Below are 18,006 nucleotides of genomic sequence, written 5' to 3'. Positions count from 1 at the left end.
GTCCCTGCACAAATAGGATTGAATGAAGTTATTCAAAAGCACAAGACACTGCTATATGGAGCGGTCCTAGCCAGGGTGCCTGCCAGCTAGCCATGTTCTATCTCAGGATATTGCATTCCATATCTGTGAGCCCCCCCCCCCCCCCAATTTCCAACAGCTCCTTTCAACTGTCTGCCTATGTTCCATGACCACCAAGCATGTTCAGTCTTGTTTGGTTCCCTCCCCTTAACCCCCTCCCCCCAATATTGTTTCTACATTTGCAAGTCTTGATGTGTCCCCAAGCCTGCCAGTTCCCCCCTCCATGGAATGCTGCCATTTTGACTCCGTAAGAAAATGAATTTGCCTTTAGCGTATAGCAGCGATGTCCACCAGGTCATTCACGATCTACTGGTAGATCCCCATGAAGTTTTGGTAGATCCCGACCTCTGGCTCCCTTTCCTTAGAGTCACTAAAACTGACTCCTGCCATGCCCCACCACCCCGCCCTCCATTGTTGTATGTCCCTTGCCTTTAACCCCCCCCCCAAAGCTTTTTTTACCCCTTTAAAATGGGGCTTTTCTCCTCCCTCAAAAAGCTCGACAACTTTGAGCTGAACCCCCCCCCCCAAAAAACGGGAGTAGATCACAGCCAGTCTTTAATTCTGAAAGTAGTAGATCGCAGTTGGGAGTTGGCCTCCTGCAGAACAGTGAATGCTCCCCGATACTCGAGGTTCTAACACAGCAGAACTAGAACCAGTTTATACCTTAAGAAGAATCAAGTGATTCAAAGCTTAAAACAGCATCACTTCAGACTTCAGGTAGGGTAACTGCATTTTTGAACGCTCCCCCATGGAGACAGTTCTTGCACATAGGAAACTGACATGCCAGGTAAAATGAATGGATGGAACTCTTCATTACATATCTGCTTTGTAGATGCAAGGAGGTTTCTTTTTTTTTTTAAGTGAACATTTACATATTCATATATTCAGCCACTCACCCTCAGCTTGAGACTCCTTCATTATCCTTGATTGTCTTTATACTTTATTTATTTTAAAATTACATTTATATCTTGCCTTTCCCCCAAAGACCACAAGGTGACATACACATGAATTTTCTCCTCTCCATTTTATAATCACGACAACCCTGTGATGTCAGTTAGGCTAAGAGACAGTGACAGCAAATTTTCATGGCTGAGTGAGAATTTGAACCCAGATCTCCTGGGTCCTGCGGGAGATCTCATCCAGGAGGATTCATAGAATCACAGAATTGATTGTAGAGTTGGAAGTGACTGAGATATATGAACATCAAAACTTAGATTCAGGGCATTCCTTCGGCCGGTTGTGTGATGCAAAAGTCATTTGCAGAGCAAGCTTGATTCTCCTGTTTTTGACACAGTGGGAACTTGGAACACAACCTCCATGACAACTCTCTCATCTTGTCTGTTCCCCTGATACATGAAGTGGACTCATCCATCACTGGGTAAGTAGCAGGTCATCAAATGAGCATGTGCACGCGCACAAAATTCCTTATGTTATTTTAAGCATCTCTTCTGGGAGGAAAAAGAAATACATTCTTTTCCTTGTTTACAAGTAAAGCTGGGGGCAGAATGCCTCTTTCCTCTGTACTAACTTCCCAGACTCTGAAAGCAGGACATGATGATAGGATTGTGCATGTGTGTATTTTGCTTCAATCTTTGTTGCTCTTCCTCAGTGCAGAAACATTAGGCATTAATTACGGCACTGTAAACCACCTAAAAGAAGAAGAAAGACATTATTTCTGAGGTCAAGTCAAATGTTTTGGTTCAGGCCCACTAGGCCAAAGGTTAGGGTCAAATGTTCTGGGATAGTACAGGTCACAAGGAGGTCTTGATATGAGCCTTTCTGTTTTATTTCACAGTCAGAATTCAGTTTATGCTCCCCCCCCCTTTTTGTAGGATAAAGGCACTCAAAGAGAAATAGATAGTTTAAAATGGCTATTTAGAAGGAGAGGCTATTTGTGCAAGAGAAATACAAAATGGGCCATTTTTTTGCACTCAAATATGACCTCCTCTTTCTCTCGTTCAGAGTGGTCTCTCCTGGTTCTTTTGTTTATGGGGAGTCTGTGCCGGCATCTCAATTTACTCAGCTGGAAGATCTGCAGTGTCATTTTCAGGAGCTCAACTTTACACTTCAGGTAAGAATTAAGCACAAGGTTCTTTCTTGTATTTGTATGGGCTTTTCGTTGTGACTGGTTTTCCTATCAACAGTTCAGCATGCGAAGTCATCCTTGCTTTATGGAGAAAGCTGCTAAGCTCTAAAAGATTTAGAATCCTATCTTCTGGGTAATTATTAGAGAAACCTATGGATTTTCTGTGGTGCTGCCGTACCCTCTGAATTAATCATTTGTTCAGCGGTGGGCAGCCTAGGGGCACTGGTAACTGGCAGAGATCCTCACCAGTAGAGACCAGTGAATCCAAGCCTGGGTGGAGGAAGAGATTCTTCTTCCTTATCCAAACCTCTTCCAGGATGGCAGATTGGGGATTTGGGTTGCCAGTGTGATGTAGTGGTTAAGAGTGGTAGACTCGTAATCTGGGGAACTGGGTTCGTGTCTCCGCTCCTCCACATGCAGCTGCTGGGTGACCTTGGGCTAGTCACACTTCTTTGAAGTCTCTCAGCCCCACTCACCTCTCAGAGCGTTTGTTGTGGGGGAGGAAGGGAAAGGAGAATGTTAGCCACTTTGAGACTCCTTCGGGTAGTGAAAAGCGGGATATCAAATCCAAACTCCTCCTCCTCCTCCTCCTCCTCCTCTTCTTCTTCTTCTTCTTCTTCTTCTTCTTCTTCTTCTTCTTCTTCTCTGAAAGTTCCTTCCTGTTTAGGGCACAATACAGCCCAAGTTGAGTTCTGTTAAATTCCAAAGTAATAACAATTTAATAATAATATTTTTTTATTTATACCCTGTGTATCTGGCTGGGTTTCCCCAGCCACTCTGGGCGGCTCCCAACAGAATATTAAAAACACAATAAAACATCAAACATTAAAAACTTCCCTAAACAGGTCTGCCTTCAGATGCCTTCTAAAAGTCAGATAGTTGCTTATTTCCTTGACATCTGATGGGAGGGTGTTCCACAGGGTGGGCGCCACAACCGAGAAGGCCCTCCGCCTGGTTCCATTGTTTTCAGAGGGAGAGATCTGAGCATGTGCCTAAGTGTCCACAGAGGATTTTAAAAGAACATAACTTTGGTTGGATTATGATTATCCTGATGATGAAAAACATTTCCCAGATCCCAAAGGTCGCTTGAGTGAGTCCCTCTTTGCCCTTCATTTCCCATCCAAGCTAATCTTGGGTCCTTGCAGTGTGATAAAGTCTTTTTAGTCACTAGGTGGAACTGCAAATGGCACAATGACGGGAACTTGCAGCTAGTAATATTCCATGCATCCCTATTTTTACCCTTTCCTCTTAAACACAATGCTTTTTTTTTTTTTTTTTTTAAACAGTAACATATGCCTTCCCAGTATGGGAAGTTACTAGTTCACACCAGTTAATTCCTTACCGGCTGCTATAATAATAATAATTCAGTTGTTTGCTGGGAAAGAATGGAAAAAGTGTGTTTCTCCCTTGGATTCCAGGGCATTGAATATCCTGTGAACCATGCTGCTAACTTAGGCACTACGGTTCTAGAGTTTACACCAGGCATAGGCAAACTCGGCCCTCCAGATGTTTTGAGACTACAATTCCCATCATCCCTGGCCACTGGTCCTGTAGCTAGGTATGATGGGGGTTGTAGTCCCAAAACATCTGGAGGGCCGAGTTTGCCTTTGCCTGGTTTGCATCTTTGCCCATTTGATCTTCATATAAGGAACCAAAAGGAGAACAAGTGCCACATAAATGAAATGCTTTGACTGCTATATTATTATTATTATTATTATTATTATTATTATTATTATTATTATTATTATTATTTTAGGAGGAGAACATCTACAGTAATTTAGGGCTTTGCCAGATTAATTTTGGGTGGGGAAAATTTCTGGAAAAGCAACTTAACTCTACAGCTTTTCACTTTTCTTCCAAGCTTTCTGCTACTAACTTTCAGCTGTGCTGGCCAAGGCCAATGGGAGTTGTAGTCCTTAACATCTGGAAGGCACCAGGTGGGAGGAAAGCTGATGCAGAGTATAGCCTGCTTTGCATGACATATTGAGCCAAACAATGGCTCCCTGGGACTGCACAAACATGCCAGCTTCCGGAGAGGAATTTGTACCTCGTTGGCTCCTCCTTGGTCCTTTTAGCTTTGCAGGGCAGCTAAGCTAAAGGTTTGGCTTAGTGTGCCATCCTTAACCACGGTCTTTAGCCAAGAGCAGACCTTTGCTTAAAGGAGGAGACAGCTCAACTACAGTCGCAGGTTTGGACAACATGCTAAGCCAAACCTTGGTTTAGCTACGCTGCTGTGCTGTGCTGAGCTGAAAGGGCCTGGGATGAACCAAGTGCCTACATTCACCTCCCTGCAAGGCAACACATTCATGCGTTTGCACTAAACCATGCTTTGGCTTAGTGTTACATGTGAATAGGGTCACTGTGTGATTTTTGAGAGCAAGCAAAGCCTTTGCAGAGTGAGGGCAGTGCTTCCTGAAAAAGAAAATTAAAGCTTTTGTGGCCTTTCATGAGAATCCTCTCAAAATTGTAATGGAGATTGGGTGCCCTATGGCACGGACGATAAGGTGTTTAGAAATAATCCTTGATCTAATTTATGCCTTAACTCCATATGCATCCTATTACACACACTGGCCTCTCTCTCACTGACAAAGAGTATGATACTTCATATGAATACTGACAGTTTTTATTAAAAGGCTATGAAATTTTCTGCAGTAAAATGGTAAACTATAAAAAGTTAGGTAAACCACCATTTTACCATTCTATATGCTCAAGTGTTTCTAACTCTTTTAAATTATTTTTATTAATAAACAAAATGAACCAACAATAAAGAGCATTGAAAAACAATGAAAGCCGACTGAAAGCAGCCTAAGGTTGAATATTATCATTGAACGTGTTGTGCCAATACATTACAACCCTTTAAAAAAGGTTATAGAGTGATAAAAGTAATGCAGTTTGCTTAGAAAAAAGTTTTCTTTAAAAGTTTCTATTTTAAAAAATGGGGAGGGGGGGCTTTCACCTCCTTTGTTGTGAAGATTCAAATACCCCTTTTCATTTCTTATTACACTCATGTCTCATTGCAGGAGAGTTCCCAGATCATTTGTTTTCTGTTACATTATTCTTGCATTTCATGCAGCAGTTAGGACTTATTGTAGCTGGATCCCCCCCCCTTTTAAGTGCCTCTGGGACATTAAAGGGTTTGGCATTCTGCACCACGTCTCTTTATCATTCATGCATTCCTCAAAGCACAAACAATGTTTGGAGAATGGTCTAGATGTTTGGAGATTTAGAGTTAGCTGGATTCTGAACAGCAACATAGATCTCCGCATATTCAGAGACTGAATCTTAAACAAGAGAGGACCGTGCCTCATTGAGATTTGTTTATTTTTCAGAATGTAAATGTTTTGACTGTTGCATCTATATATAAGTACGCAGAGCTGGATTAACGATTAGGTCCAGTTTTCTATAGAGAGAGACTCCAGTCCCACTGATAACCCTAATGATCATTTTTTTAAAAAAATGCAAAGTTGTGGCGCACAGTCCTTTCTGTAAGGCCTTTCCCCTAGTTTGGGGAAGCTAACGGAGCCAAGCAGTGATGTAAAGGCAGCTTGCATGCACATACTTGGATGCTCTTTCCCATTCTTACTCTACATGTTTTAGAGCTGGGCATTGGTTGTGGAAAACAAGTTTTAGAACTGAACCATGGTGTCAGGAAACCCCCCCTCCCCACGAAAGGTAGCATCCCGGGATCGTTTGCAGTACAGGGAAACCCCGGCGCTGTTCACCAGCTCGTCCTCCCCTCCTCTGCTGGAAGCAACAATTCCTCCGGTGAGGAGGGGGAGTTGGAGGCAGGACGGCGGTGCAGGGGCTCTGGCAGAATCGCAGAGCCTCAGCGCCGAGGGGATAGCGGGGAATGGGGTCAGGTTCCCACGCTCCGAGGGAGCAGGCAGGAAGGACGTGGAAGGGGGAGGCGGGGGTTCAGAATCCCGCGCCTTTTTTGCTGGACAAAGAACCGGAAGGGTTCATTCCTGGACTCTGCGGAGGGATGAGATGGACGTTTGAACTTTTGCTCCACTGTATATAGCTTTGCACAATAAAGAACTTAGTTTTAGAAGTTCTGCGTTTGCCGCTTTACTCATGAGCAACCACTGAACGTCCTTACACATGGTTCAGATTTAAAGCACCTTTTGGTGTAACATGTAAATATCAAGGCACTACCAACTGGAGAGCAATCTCTGCTTTCTGGGCAGGTTCATCCATGCAGCCTCCAATTTAGATCGAGCTTGTATAGATTCATGAATTTGCCTTGTGAGAGCCCCTCCCCGTTCAACACAATGGTGTGATTTTTATTCCTTTATCATTGCTGCGATTTTATGTTGTAGGTGAAGTTCATGCTGCAGTTGATTATTGGGAAGCCTATGCTGGTTCCTGGTGGGGTTTCTATGCTAGTTAAAATTAATAAAAGTGTGTCACAGATTTGTTTGTTTATTTGTTTGTTTGAAGGTCTACAATGCTGGCCCAAGCACACTTCCTGGCTCTTTTGTCGACATTTCGTTTCCGAATCGTCTCTCGGCTACTGGGGCTGAAATGTTTCACATTCAGCAGATGATGGTGAGATCTTTTTCAAAGTCTGTTCTGTGTAGACCCTGGAAGCTGCTCTTGATGGAAAGGACAGTAACATAAGAGTTTGTCCCAGAGTTGGCATTTCAAGGAATAAAGTTGGTATTGCTGCAGCAGTAGCTACTGAATTTAAAGCTTTGGCTTAAACTTATTTGTAATAGGGAATTTTGCCTGATTGTGCCTGTTATGTTAAGCATCCATTCCTCAGTTGATATCATAATGCAGTGCTTTCCTTCCCTTAAGAGATTATTGGCCCCATTTCTATCCTCTTCTGGCTCAGCTTTTTAAAACCACCCCATGGCTATTTTGGATGAAGTGTGGTAAAAGAAAAATCAAACTAATAATCAAAAACAATAATCAGATCTTTAACTCTCTGTCAGTGTGTGTCAGATATGCTATACTACAACCTTATACTTTCCTGTTGAAACTTTCAGATAATCAATGGCTCATAAATGGGTGTTCTATATTCATAGACTTATATTGGCCTCAACAGGGCCTATGCAGGAAACTAGAAAAAGACCACATGTATTTCCATTTCCCCTACACATTGGTGTGACAAAATCTTCCTTACCACTGGGCAAGATGATATAAAGGACCAAGCTACCTCCAGGTGAGAGAGCTTGTCCTGTTGTAATTTAGTCATCAATATATAATGGGTTAAAAAGAGAACAATCTAAAAACCGAGGCCTAGATAATGTTGCTTTCTTCTGTGTAAAGTGTCAGAGTGGAGTCTGAATGGTTCATAGGTGAGTATGAATTAGTTGTCATAACAAGTCACAGTAAGTATTTTAATTTCAGTTATTGTTTAGTGTGCATTTACTATAATTATTTTCCAGCACTTTCCATTTCACATTTCCTCCCCTTTTCTTCTATGCCTTTTTACATGAGGGACTTGTTTACATTTATTCACATACTGTTCCTTATATAGTACAGGTAGATTTATAAATAAATGCTATCACCTGATGTCAACTCAAACACGATGTGTTTTAATGGAGGCATTTCACACACATTTGTAGAAGAGCAATTTGGAGGAGAGAGAGGGACATGGGTGGCGCTGTGGGTTAAACCACAGAGCCTAGGGCTTGCCGATCAGAAGGTCGGCGGTTCGAATCCCCGTGATGGGGTGGGCTCCCGTTGCTCGGTCCCTGCTCCTGCCAACCTAGCAGTTCGAAAGCACGTCAAAGTGCAAGTAGATAAATAGGTACCACTCCGGCGGGAAGGTAAACGGCGTTTCCGTGTGCTGCTCTGGTTCGCCAGAAGCGGCTTTGTCATGCTGGCCACATGACCTGGAAGCTGTACGCCAGCTCCCTTGGCCAGTAAAGCGAGATGAGCGCCGCAACCCCAGAGTGATCCGTGACTGGACCTAACGGTCAGGGGTCCCTTTACCTTTACCTAATAGATGTGGATGTGTACTGTATGCGTGAACCAACTCAAATTGGAAGAGGTTCCTTTGTTTCTTTAAAAGATTTATAATGTATTATTTGAGAAGATGCTTCACAAAACAATTCGCCTAAAAATCCAAGTACGATACAAAAACCTTTTAAAATATCCATTTCATAATAATACAAAAGCCTAAAAACCAGCACAATAAAACTCAGCCAGAACACAGTGTAGCTTCCCCACTTTATAACTCTAGGCTGTTAACTATTGAAAACCATAGGGTCTCCAAGGCCTGCTCAGAGGACATAAGGGATGGGGCCTACCTAATCTCAGAAGGAATTGAGTTCTGTGTTTGCGAGGCCAATTTAAAGAAAGCCCTAATACAAGTGCCGGCCAGCCTAACGGTCTTCTCTGGCAGGTACCTAAGCTGGTTGAGGAATTTAGGTACATGAATGTAGCTGCACTTTGAATGCTTTACAGTTCCAAGACAGGGAAAGAAAGAACATAGAGCCAATTACTTTTATTAAATAACAAGATGAAAAAATCCCATTGCTTTTAGGTGGTTTCATATCCTTGATGTGAGTGCCTTAGGCCCAGTCCTCATGGCTTTCATGGTGACGATTGAGCTCCAGTGCCGCTCTTTGGTGGAAAAGGAGAAGACCCGGCAGAAAAGCCCTGTACTATTATCCATCCTTTCATTGCATGGTCTTAGGTTTATCATGTATCATCATGGTGGCAAAAAAAAGGCAAAAAAAGAGCACCGCTGCTGTAGGTTCCACAATATAACCCTGCATTAACTATACAATCACCTTTCAATTTCTCCTTTGAGAAAAGAGGAATAAAATTCCAAAACATTTTAGAGGTGCTTTAGGAGCAGGCAGAGGGCAGGCAATATCCTTTCTCAAAAGCCCCAGACTTTAGGGATGGGGCGGAAGTCACTGTTTGAAATGTTTTTCTATGACCATTTGTCTAAAAATTCTCATGTTTTAAGAATCTACAAATGAGGAGGTGGAGTATGTCTGGGTCATAGTCTGAGAGACAAAAGAGTTCCCATCAGCTCAGAGGCAAGGCAAAATTCACTTCTCTACAATAGCCTGACCGTTTGCTCTGTAGCAGCTGGAAATTTTCTTTATTCCTTGGCAACGCTCATTAGTGGCTCTGAAAGATTGATGTAAGCAAAATAATCTTTAATTGGAAATTGGTAGTGTAGTGCAGGCTATTTTGAGATATCCCTCACATCGTATTCAAACAGGGCCTTTCGCGCATTTTTTCATACAGTCATTGTGTAGTTGTTGCTGTTTTGCTGCCTGTGGCCTAGCTGTCTTTTCTCAAAGGCATGCTTCTGCTGTGGCGTGACTGCATTTTCCCACCATGTTGAGCTGCCGTCTTCTGCTATTGAAAAAATGTCATTCACTTCCATCAATTACATTAGTTGGCGTGGTATGCAGTGTGTTCACACAAGTGTCACAAATCCCTTCACACCTGTACATTCAGCCAGCTTTTCTCAACCTTGGGTCCTCCCTTCATCCCCAGCCAGCATCGCCAATGGTCAGGGGATGAGGGGACTTGTAGTCCAATGACATCTTGGGACCCAAGGCTGGGAAAGGCTGTGCCAACCAGGCGAAAACCTCTTTCCTGTTGTGCTCATCCTTCCGTAGCAGCTCTGCTGTGTGTGTCTGACTATCAAAGCCACAGAGCTAGGGATGGTCAGGTGGGTTTTTCCACCTGCCACAGGAGAAAAACATGAGCCCCACTAGTGAAGCCTCGCCACAAATCCCCGCCTCTTGCCACCCATATCATTATCCTTTCTGAAGCACAGAGAGCTCTGCCCCTTTCTTTAAAATTCGGTGTGTTTCCTGTCTACAAGACCGCATTACACATCTCTATGAAGTTTCTCGAAAGCAGAATGGTAGATGAGCACTGTGAAATCTGTATGCTTTCCTCTGTTGTGTAAATAGCAGCTTTGGGGGAGTGAGTTAGATCAGAAGAGCTGCACGATGGAAACCCGACAGGGAGGGAAGCTGTTGTGGGAAGGGGAGGGAAGGGGTCGTGAGAGATTGTGGGAAGGAAAATGATGAAAGAGAAAGGGTGTATGTTGTGAAAACCGGAGGAGAAGACAGGGTGGGGTTCAGCCCATAAGGGTAATGAATTCATTAGCAGGGAGGGTTCAGAACTCCAGTTCAGGACAAAAGGCTACCCTTGTGCAACCAAGGGTGGCCCAAGTCCTTTTCCTACATGGAGTGATGGACAAGATGTCCCTGCCTAGTTCCATGTACAGAAGTCCTCTGACTGGTAGTTGACTACACTGGTGATGGGGAAGCAAACTCTATTGCACCTGAACGCAGCCATGGGGCACCCAAGTTCTGTCCTCCCAACACCTGGTCTTCAGTCCCTGCCCCTCTCAGCAGCTGCCACCTGAGCCAACCACCTGGCAGTGCAGCGGTATCCCTTCAGAACAGATGTGCATAACAAAAAGGTTGGGTAAAGGTGAGCAGCGCCAGTGTTTGGGATGCTTGACTTCTTCAGTCACCGTTTAGGAAGAAGAATTGTTGTGTAAGCTGAATGAATGGCTTATCCTGTGTCACATGCAGCAAGGAAACAGAAGGTCTGCTAGGATATCATGAATGTCAGAACAGCTACAAAGACCTCCGGAAGAAGGTTCCCCCTAAGTTTCCTGGCTAGGGAATTCCCTCCTGAAGAGTTTTTGAATTTGAGAAAGAGAAGGTCAGCATAATTTTCTTGAGGGACTCTGAAAAGTGAGATAATTTCCCCTTTCTGCTATTGGTGTGGCTTTAAATCTGCTAGGAACAGTGAGAAGGAAGTTAGAAATGATTGATTACTGCTTTAAAAGGTAAATAGAGTTTCTAATAAGCCATTATTCACCATTCACCCTTTCTCTATATATAGTTTTAATAGCTTCTTATAATAGTTATTGGAATTGTACCAGTTAGAATTGGAGTTATGTATCAACACTGCACACGGTTGTGAGGAAATAGTTTGTAAGGAGTTTCTGTCTCTTTACGTAAAGTCCATTCAATATTCAGCAAGGATATAATTATTTTGTTTATCTCACCTCATTTACATAGCACTTGATTGTAATAAAACCTCAAAGTGAATTTTAATACATTTTAATACAGTTTATTCAAGCGCGTAAAGTCCCATAATTAATCAGCCCAATAAAATAATAGTAATAAAAAGATAAAGGACCATCATCTGAAAGAAAAAGTTGTGTAACTTCTGGCAAGATTTTCCTGTAATGACGTTTTCTTCTTGGTGAGCAGAAAATATTCACAAATATTGAAAAACATGGAAATAATTCATGTCACCTGACAACTTGAGAGCACCATTCAAGTCCAAATGGAACCCTTCCTTGGATGGCTGTTTTCAAATTCATGAAACAAACATTTTGTTGTTGTTCCAAAGTCTTTCACTGTTGTGAAACTTAATATTTTTTAGTAAATCAAGGATTTTGAAATTTATTTACTTATTTCTACTAAGTTTTTTTTAAAGACTTATTCTCAGTAAAGCTCTTATAGCTGCTTTGAAAAATAATAATACCATAAATAGTTAAATTCAATAATGCTACAACACAAAACTTCAAAAAATCGACTGAGAAATCCAAAGCAAACAAAAAACATTTCTCTTTCCAAATAAACACTGTTTCCCATCCAAAGTAAAATGAGTCTGTCTTAAACTTTGTTGTTGTTGTTCAGTTGCTCAGTCGTGTCCGACTCTTCGTGACCCCATGGACCAGAGCACGCCAGGCACCCCTATCCTCCACTGCCTCCCGCAGTTTGGCCAAACTCATGCTAGTAGCTTCGAGAACATTGTCCAACCATCTCGTCCTCTGTCGCCCCCTTCTCCTTGTGCCCTCAATCTTTCCCAACACCAGGGTCTTTTCCAGGGAGTCTTCTCTTCTCATGAGGTGGCCAAAGTACTGGAGGTCTTAAACTTAAGGGAGGCCAAATGTTCTCAGTAAGCAGTGATTGTATTTATTTTTTGTATACATTAAATTTCTATACCACCCTTCATGCATAGATCTCAGGGTGGTTCACGGCATAAAAATACATTTTTATATATAGGGAGAGAGAGCCCATTGCATTTGAAATTAAATGCAACTTAAAAAAAAGAAAAGATAACAAAGGCGCTGTTGTCAGGTTGGTTCTTCTTTAGTGGGGTACCAACTTCCATACAAAAGAACACAAAAAGTTCTGCCATGCAGTGCAACCCTATATATGTATACTCAGGAGTAAGCCCACTGATTCAGTGGGGCACTCCCAAGTAAGTGTATATACAGGATTTCAGCCTTTATCTGATGCCAGATTCTGAATGAGATGTGAACTTCTTACGTTGTTAATAGTGCTGCCAGCTCCATAAGATGGAGCAACTGCCTGAATTTGCACGTACTCAAGAATAAAAGAGAGACAGAAGGAATTTGAAGGATAAAACTCTGCTTCAGCTCTCAACAATTTGTGATCCACAAAGCTGAAGGAAGACAGAAAGCAATGTATTGCTGCCTTAAGAAAACCAACTGCCATCCCCAGTACTGTATATTTATTCAGCCCCTTGTGGACCAATGATCCGTGGCTGGATCCATGTAACAGTTACTTGGACAATTCCTACAAGACACTTTGCCCCATATCAAGCATCCGTATAGTGGATAAATTACCCTGCTTTGCCACCAGAGAAAGGCAGAATGTAAGCACAGCCTTGGATTTAAACCACGGAGTGCTGGAACACAGGAATGTTACACGTAAACTTGCCGTTTGGATTCCATGTATGGTGGTGTTAACTGTAGACTTAAACCTTTCCTGAGCCCTAAAATTAAATAAAACAAATGTTTCTCTTCGCTGTTGATACATTGGACGCAACATGTTCTTCCTGTTCGCAAACACTTTAATGTCTTTGTTAGCCATACCGAAGAGGGACAGTCATGCCTTATTTTGGTTGCCACAAAAGTTCAGAAAAGTTTGATGTAGGTGTGAATTGACCCATTACAGTCATTTTTCTTCGAATGGGAGACATTAGGTTCCAGTATTTTTCAGAGAATAGTTATGACAAGGTGCCCTGCAGAAGCTGGGGCTTTTGATTCTGATAGCATGAATAATGGTCAGGGAGGGTGGAAGTTGTAGTCTGTAACATAGAGGGGGGCAGCACATTGGCTACTACTTTCTAAGATATAATGCATGCTGTTCTCTTAAGCTGGTTGGTAGACCAGTTTAGCATGGGCATTCCAAAAGTGCATAAACTCTAACAAGAATGTAGATTAGCAAGGAGAAGGAGCTAGCAGTGCCCAGCTCATTGGAGGGGGAAGTGAAGGTGCTTCTATAGCATTGTATGTATGATAAGCAATGTCATCAGTGACCATGGATCGGCTGCAGGACACATGTTTGTGATGTTTGGCTGCTTGTGAAGCTCGTGCAGTTTTCTCATGGGTAGATAAGGACATAGAATGCTACTTTACACTGAGTGAGATCATTGGTCCATCTAGCTTTCTGGCATTTCAGAAAGAGATTTTTCTACTTGGAGAAAAATCTCCATGTTGAGCATGTTGAGCACTCTCCTTTTTCCTAATTCACAAGAGCACTTCTTGCACACTGAAAGGAAACCGGCAGAAAGGAGAAACATCACTTCTCACATCTGTTTTCGCAGCCTCTTGCCATGTGCAAAGCACCCCCTGTTTGCTTGCTGTAAGTCGTAAATCTGTCCAGGAGAACAAACTGTCTCCGCATTTGGAGAGGCTGCGTACAGCTATTTATTTTGCAATGTCCATTTTTGAAAGAAGTTGGATCCTCCACTGAAAAAGGGGGATGTGTGTGTTACAAGTTACCTAGTTTGTGGACTTGCACTGCGAATACGTCAGGAAATACTTGTTAAAAGATACATGCCAAAAACAGCTCTGACAACTATTATAAGATAAAACATTTGACAAGTCACCGAGGTCAGCATACTATGGAGCTTGTGAATAAAGCATCTGTTTTCGGGGCAAACAGAGTCAGCTGATTCATATTCATCTCAGAAGGGTCCCTCTTGAGAAATTGCAATTTGTCATTCACAAGCACTCCACTACATTATTCCAGCTTGCTCAGCACTGCTAGCAACAGGAACAGTCTGCAGAAACTTCAGAGCAAGGGTACCTTACATGGTGCCCTCCAGATGGCTGCAACTCCCATCAACCTCTAATTCAGGCATCCCCAAACTTCGGCCCTCCAGATGTTTTGGACTACAGTTCCCATCATCCCTGACCACTGGTCCTGTTAGCTAGGGATCATGGGAGTTGTAGGCCAAAACATCTGGAGGGCCGCAGTTGGGGATGCTTGCTCTAGTTTTTGGCCATGCTGACTGGGAGTGATGGGTGCTGTAGTCCATAATATCTAGAGACCATCCATGATAGGTGTATGATTGCTCGTGTGCAAGTGCAAAAATGCCACATGCAGGGGGAAAAAAGGTTGATGGGAGGGCATGGAATGGTTGGGAAGAAGTAATTGAGAAACAATTATTGAGAAACGAAGAATATACAAAGGATGTGAATGCAAGGGATTTTCCCCAAATTTCCTGCTAGATTCTGAAGTTACTTGGTTTTGTTTCTGTGGTAGAATTGTTGCATTAGCAATCTTCAGTTGATCCATTTTTTCTTTCTGAATTTTGTACAGAGTGTTCTGTATGTACAGTTTGGAGTAGCTTTCACTTGTTTTCATTCGTGAGAGAATTTCCCCCTCTGTACATAATCAATGGCACATGTGCACATTGATAAAGCACTGATAAAAATCCATCTTGACCATATATCTGATTGTAATTGTGTTCCTTTTGTGCAGTGTTTTACCGATGTGCATGTTGGTTTGTGTTGAGAAAACACTACAAAAAAGCAATCTTGCTCTAATTGTACACGTGGCGGTGATTTGAAAAGGTGTCAGGATTGAATAAGGTGTCAGGATTGAATCAGTAAACACCTCCCTCACCAAAAGGACATACATATCTACAATCATATTCAGTTCTCTTTTTGCCTTGGTATGCATTGGTAGCATACTTCTGAAGGCATGGATGCCACTTCTCCATGCCTCTACCCCAGACTGATCCAGCACCAGTAGTATTAGAACCAGTTCCCAGTTTCTCACCCAACAACATCCCTTGAGAATAACTCCTATATGATCTAGCAGTTCTGATATCACCATACTGGAGTGAGAATGGCAACTATACTGCTCCTTTAACTCCTTTAACTTAACAACCAGCCTTTAGTTCCATGGAAATAAATACTGCTTGCTTCCAAAGAAAGGCATTTTAGAACTTACCAGTCACTAAGATGGAAAGGAAATAATTGGTTCTCAGTAGGCAAAATTGGGTAGGATTGACAATAGGCAATTTTCTATTTCCATTCATTGCAGTTAATATATGTAAGCAAGGAAAAGCATATCAGAAACTGGCAGCCCTTGAAGGAGTGGTCTTTCTTTCATTTCATTTCATTTCTTTCTTTTTTTAAAAAAAATCTAAATTAATCTAATGGAAAATGTGGTGTTTTTACAAAAGAGGGTGAATAAATTATTTTTGTGTTGTTGTGACCTTTCTTTAGGTTGCCCAGGACAAAGGAAACTGCTCTTTTCAGAAAAACCCAACCCCATGTGTCATTCCTCAAGAAAAGGAGAACATTTTCCACACAATATTTGCCTTTTTTACCAAATCTGGGAGGAAAGTATTGGTAAGAAACTAACTTCGTTTTCGACTTCTAAAAAGTCAATTGCCATATTCCAGAGCCTCGTACATGCATGGGCTGCCCACTACTCTTACAGCTAAAAGAGCACACTGAGTTAACGGGGGCCCTTAGTGTTGATAACTGTCAGTAGAGAATCCTTGTCTTTATCCGTTGATCCGATCTGCTATATCATTGCCCACAACCCAGAAAAGATTTGCTACGAAAGGAAGAAGAAAGTCCACTGATGTGTTTGCCAAGTTGACATTCCACTGTGTGAAAAATGGATGCAGAAAAACATAATCATGCCGATTTTTCATGCATTCTCACATGCAGCCTTAAGTTTAGGTTCTAGCTCAATGCATACAAGCCTGTAATTAGAGTAATATACTGTGCTGAAGCAATGCATGATCCTTGAAAGGGGGAACAGGTTCAGAGCTGTGCCCTTCTTTGATAATCCACAGCTGAAATACCTGCATTAGGTATCCTTTATCCAAAATATTTGAAATCCAGACTTGTATTATTATTGTTGTTGTTGTTGCTATTTTAAGGTGCCTTTATTCATCTCATTGCTGTTAACCGAGTCACATTAGACATGAGCGGCTTGCACATAGTTGGGACAGATCATTTGAATTAGCAAAAGGATTCAATCAACCATAGAAATATAGCATATTCTGTAGTTGCTCAAGACTGGTCCAGTTCCTAGGACAGGTTCAGTTACTGAGTATCTGCAGCTGATTCGCAAATAGTCATACTGGGATCCATAGAAAACATTAAAAGAGATGACAAAAGCATTGGGGTGTGTGTGATGTTATTCTTTTTACGTCTGAAGGTTTTGGAGAAAGGCTTATCAAGAAAGAAAGAAATCAGCAGTTGGTGGAACAATTGTGGAACATATTGTTTTCTACAGTCCACTGTACAACCAGCTTCTTGGGTAGTTGAAATCAAGGCACAATGAAAATATCAGATTCTACCTGTCTGATGGGATGCGGGTGGCGCTGTGGGTTAAATCACAGAGCCTAGGGCTTGCTGATCAGAAGGTTGGCAGTTCGAATCCCCGCGATGGGGTGAGCTCCCATTGCTCGGTCCCAGCTCCTGCCAACCTAGCAGTTCGAAAACACGTCAAAAGTGCAAGTAGATAAATAGGTACCACTCCGGCGGGAAGGTAAACGGCGTTTCCGTGTGCTGCTCTGGTTCACCAGAAGCAGCTTTGTCATGCTGGCCACATGACCCGGAAGCTGTACGCCGGCTCCTTCGGCCAGTAACGCGAGATGAGCGCCGCAAACCCAGAGTCAGACACGACTGGACCTAATGGTCAGGGGTCCCTTTACCTTTACCTCTACCTTTCCGATATTAACCCAGTTTCTGTCAATAGTATCTCTTAGAGTGGCGAATGGCACAGTTTAGTGGGAAAACATTCCAATGAAAATTTCTGTTCCTATATATGGCTGTTTCTTTGTACAGTGGTGGCGCGCTAGACGAAAATAATTCGTCCTGCGAAAATTTTCGTCTAGCGGGTTTTTCGTCTAGCAAAGCGGCAATGACAGCTGCGCTCCGCTAAACGAAAAAAAAGACGGAAATTTTTCGTCTTGCGAAGCAGCCCCATAGACTTTTTCGTCTAGCGGGGCAGCTTCCGCTAGATGAATGCCGTTCGTCTAGCGAGTTTTTCGTCTAGCGAGGCATTCGTCTAGCGGGGCACCACTGTATATATTTTTAAAATTTTGTATAGGGATGGTTTAAGATGGTCTATATCTGTAATGCCTAATAAAGGTTTGGAGAAAGAAAGGAAATCAGCAAATCAGGTGGAGGCCAGCTCTCCTTAGGACATCTGAGATTCATCACATACATAGTGGGGAGTCGGCTATTAACACTTGTCAACAACCCAGTGAGATGGTACAATTGACATGTGAACAATCTTCTCACGGGGTTCCCATCAAATGGAATTAATTAAGGAGAAACACGATCTTGTGTGATGGGGGTGTTCTTCTGTCATGGAATAGATAGCTTCTGGGCAAGGATAAGGTTTCCTAAAGGGGCAGGAGTTAGCTCTTCTGTTACTTACAGCATTTAGAGAGAGAATAACATTGATGGATATTTTTTTTTAAAGTAGAGATAGTATTTCAGTGGTTGATGCAGCCTAAAGAGGCCATGAACCTTATAATGCAGGACTTCCATGACTGGATCTCTTGATGTCCTTCTCTTTTCCTTAAACCAGCCACGG

The 18,006-nt window shown here is 42.4% G+C and overlaps 1 protein-coding gene across 2 annotated transcripts in view; it reads left to right on the top strand.

Annotated features, from left to right (window-relative positions):
- Positions 1-18,006, top strand: part of ITGA9 (integrin subunit alpha 9) — a 212,925-nt gene that overhangs the window by 162,259 nt on the left and 32,660 nt on the right. The window contains exons 21-24 of one of the 2 annotated variants that reach the window (XM_033164920.1): positions 1,373-1,456; positions 2,041-2,149; positions 6,605-6,712; positions 15,669-15,794. In XM_033164920.1, coding sequence (XP_033020811.1) covers positions 1,373-1,456; positions 2,041-2,149; positions 6,605-6,712; positions 15,669-15,794 — 427 coding nt within the window. Of the gene's footprint in view, positions 1-1,372; positions 1,457-2,040; positions 2,150-6,604; positions 6,739-6,775; positions 6,795-15,668; positions 15,795-18,006 lie in introns of those variants that run through there. The other variant, XM_033164921.1, reaches the window with a different exon arrangement.

The sequence above is a fragment of the Lacerta agilis genome, chromosome 12, assembly GCF_009819535.1.
Source record: "Lacerta agilis isolate rLacAgi1 chromosome 12, rLacAgi1.pri, whole genome shotgun sequence".
Lineage (NCBI taxonomy): Eukaryota > Metazoa > Chordata > Lepidosauria > Squamata > Lacertidae > Lacerta > Lacerta agilis.
This window is presented reverse-complemented; position numbering and strand designations above follow the sequence as displayed.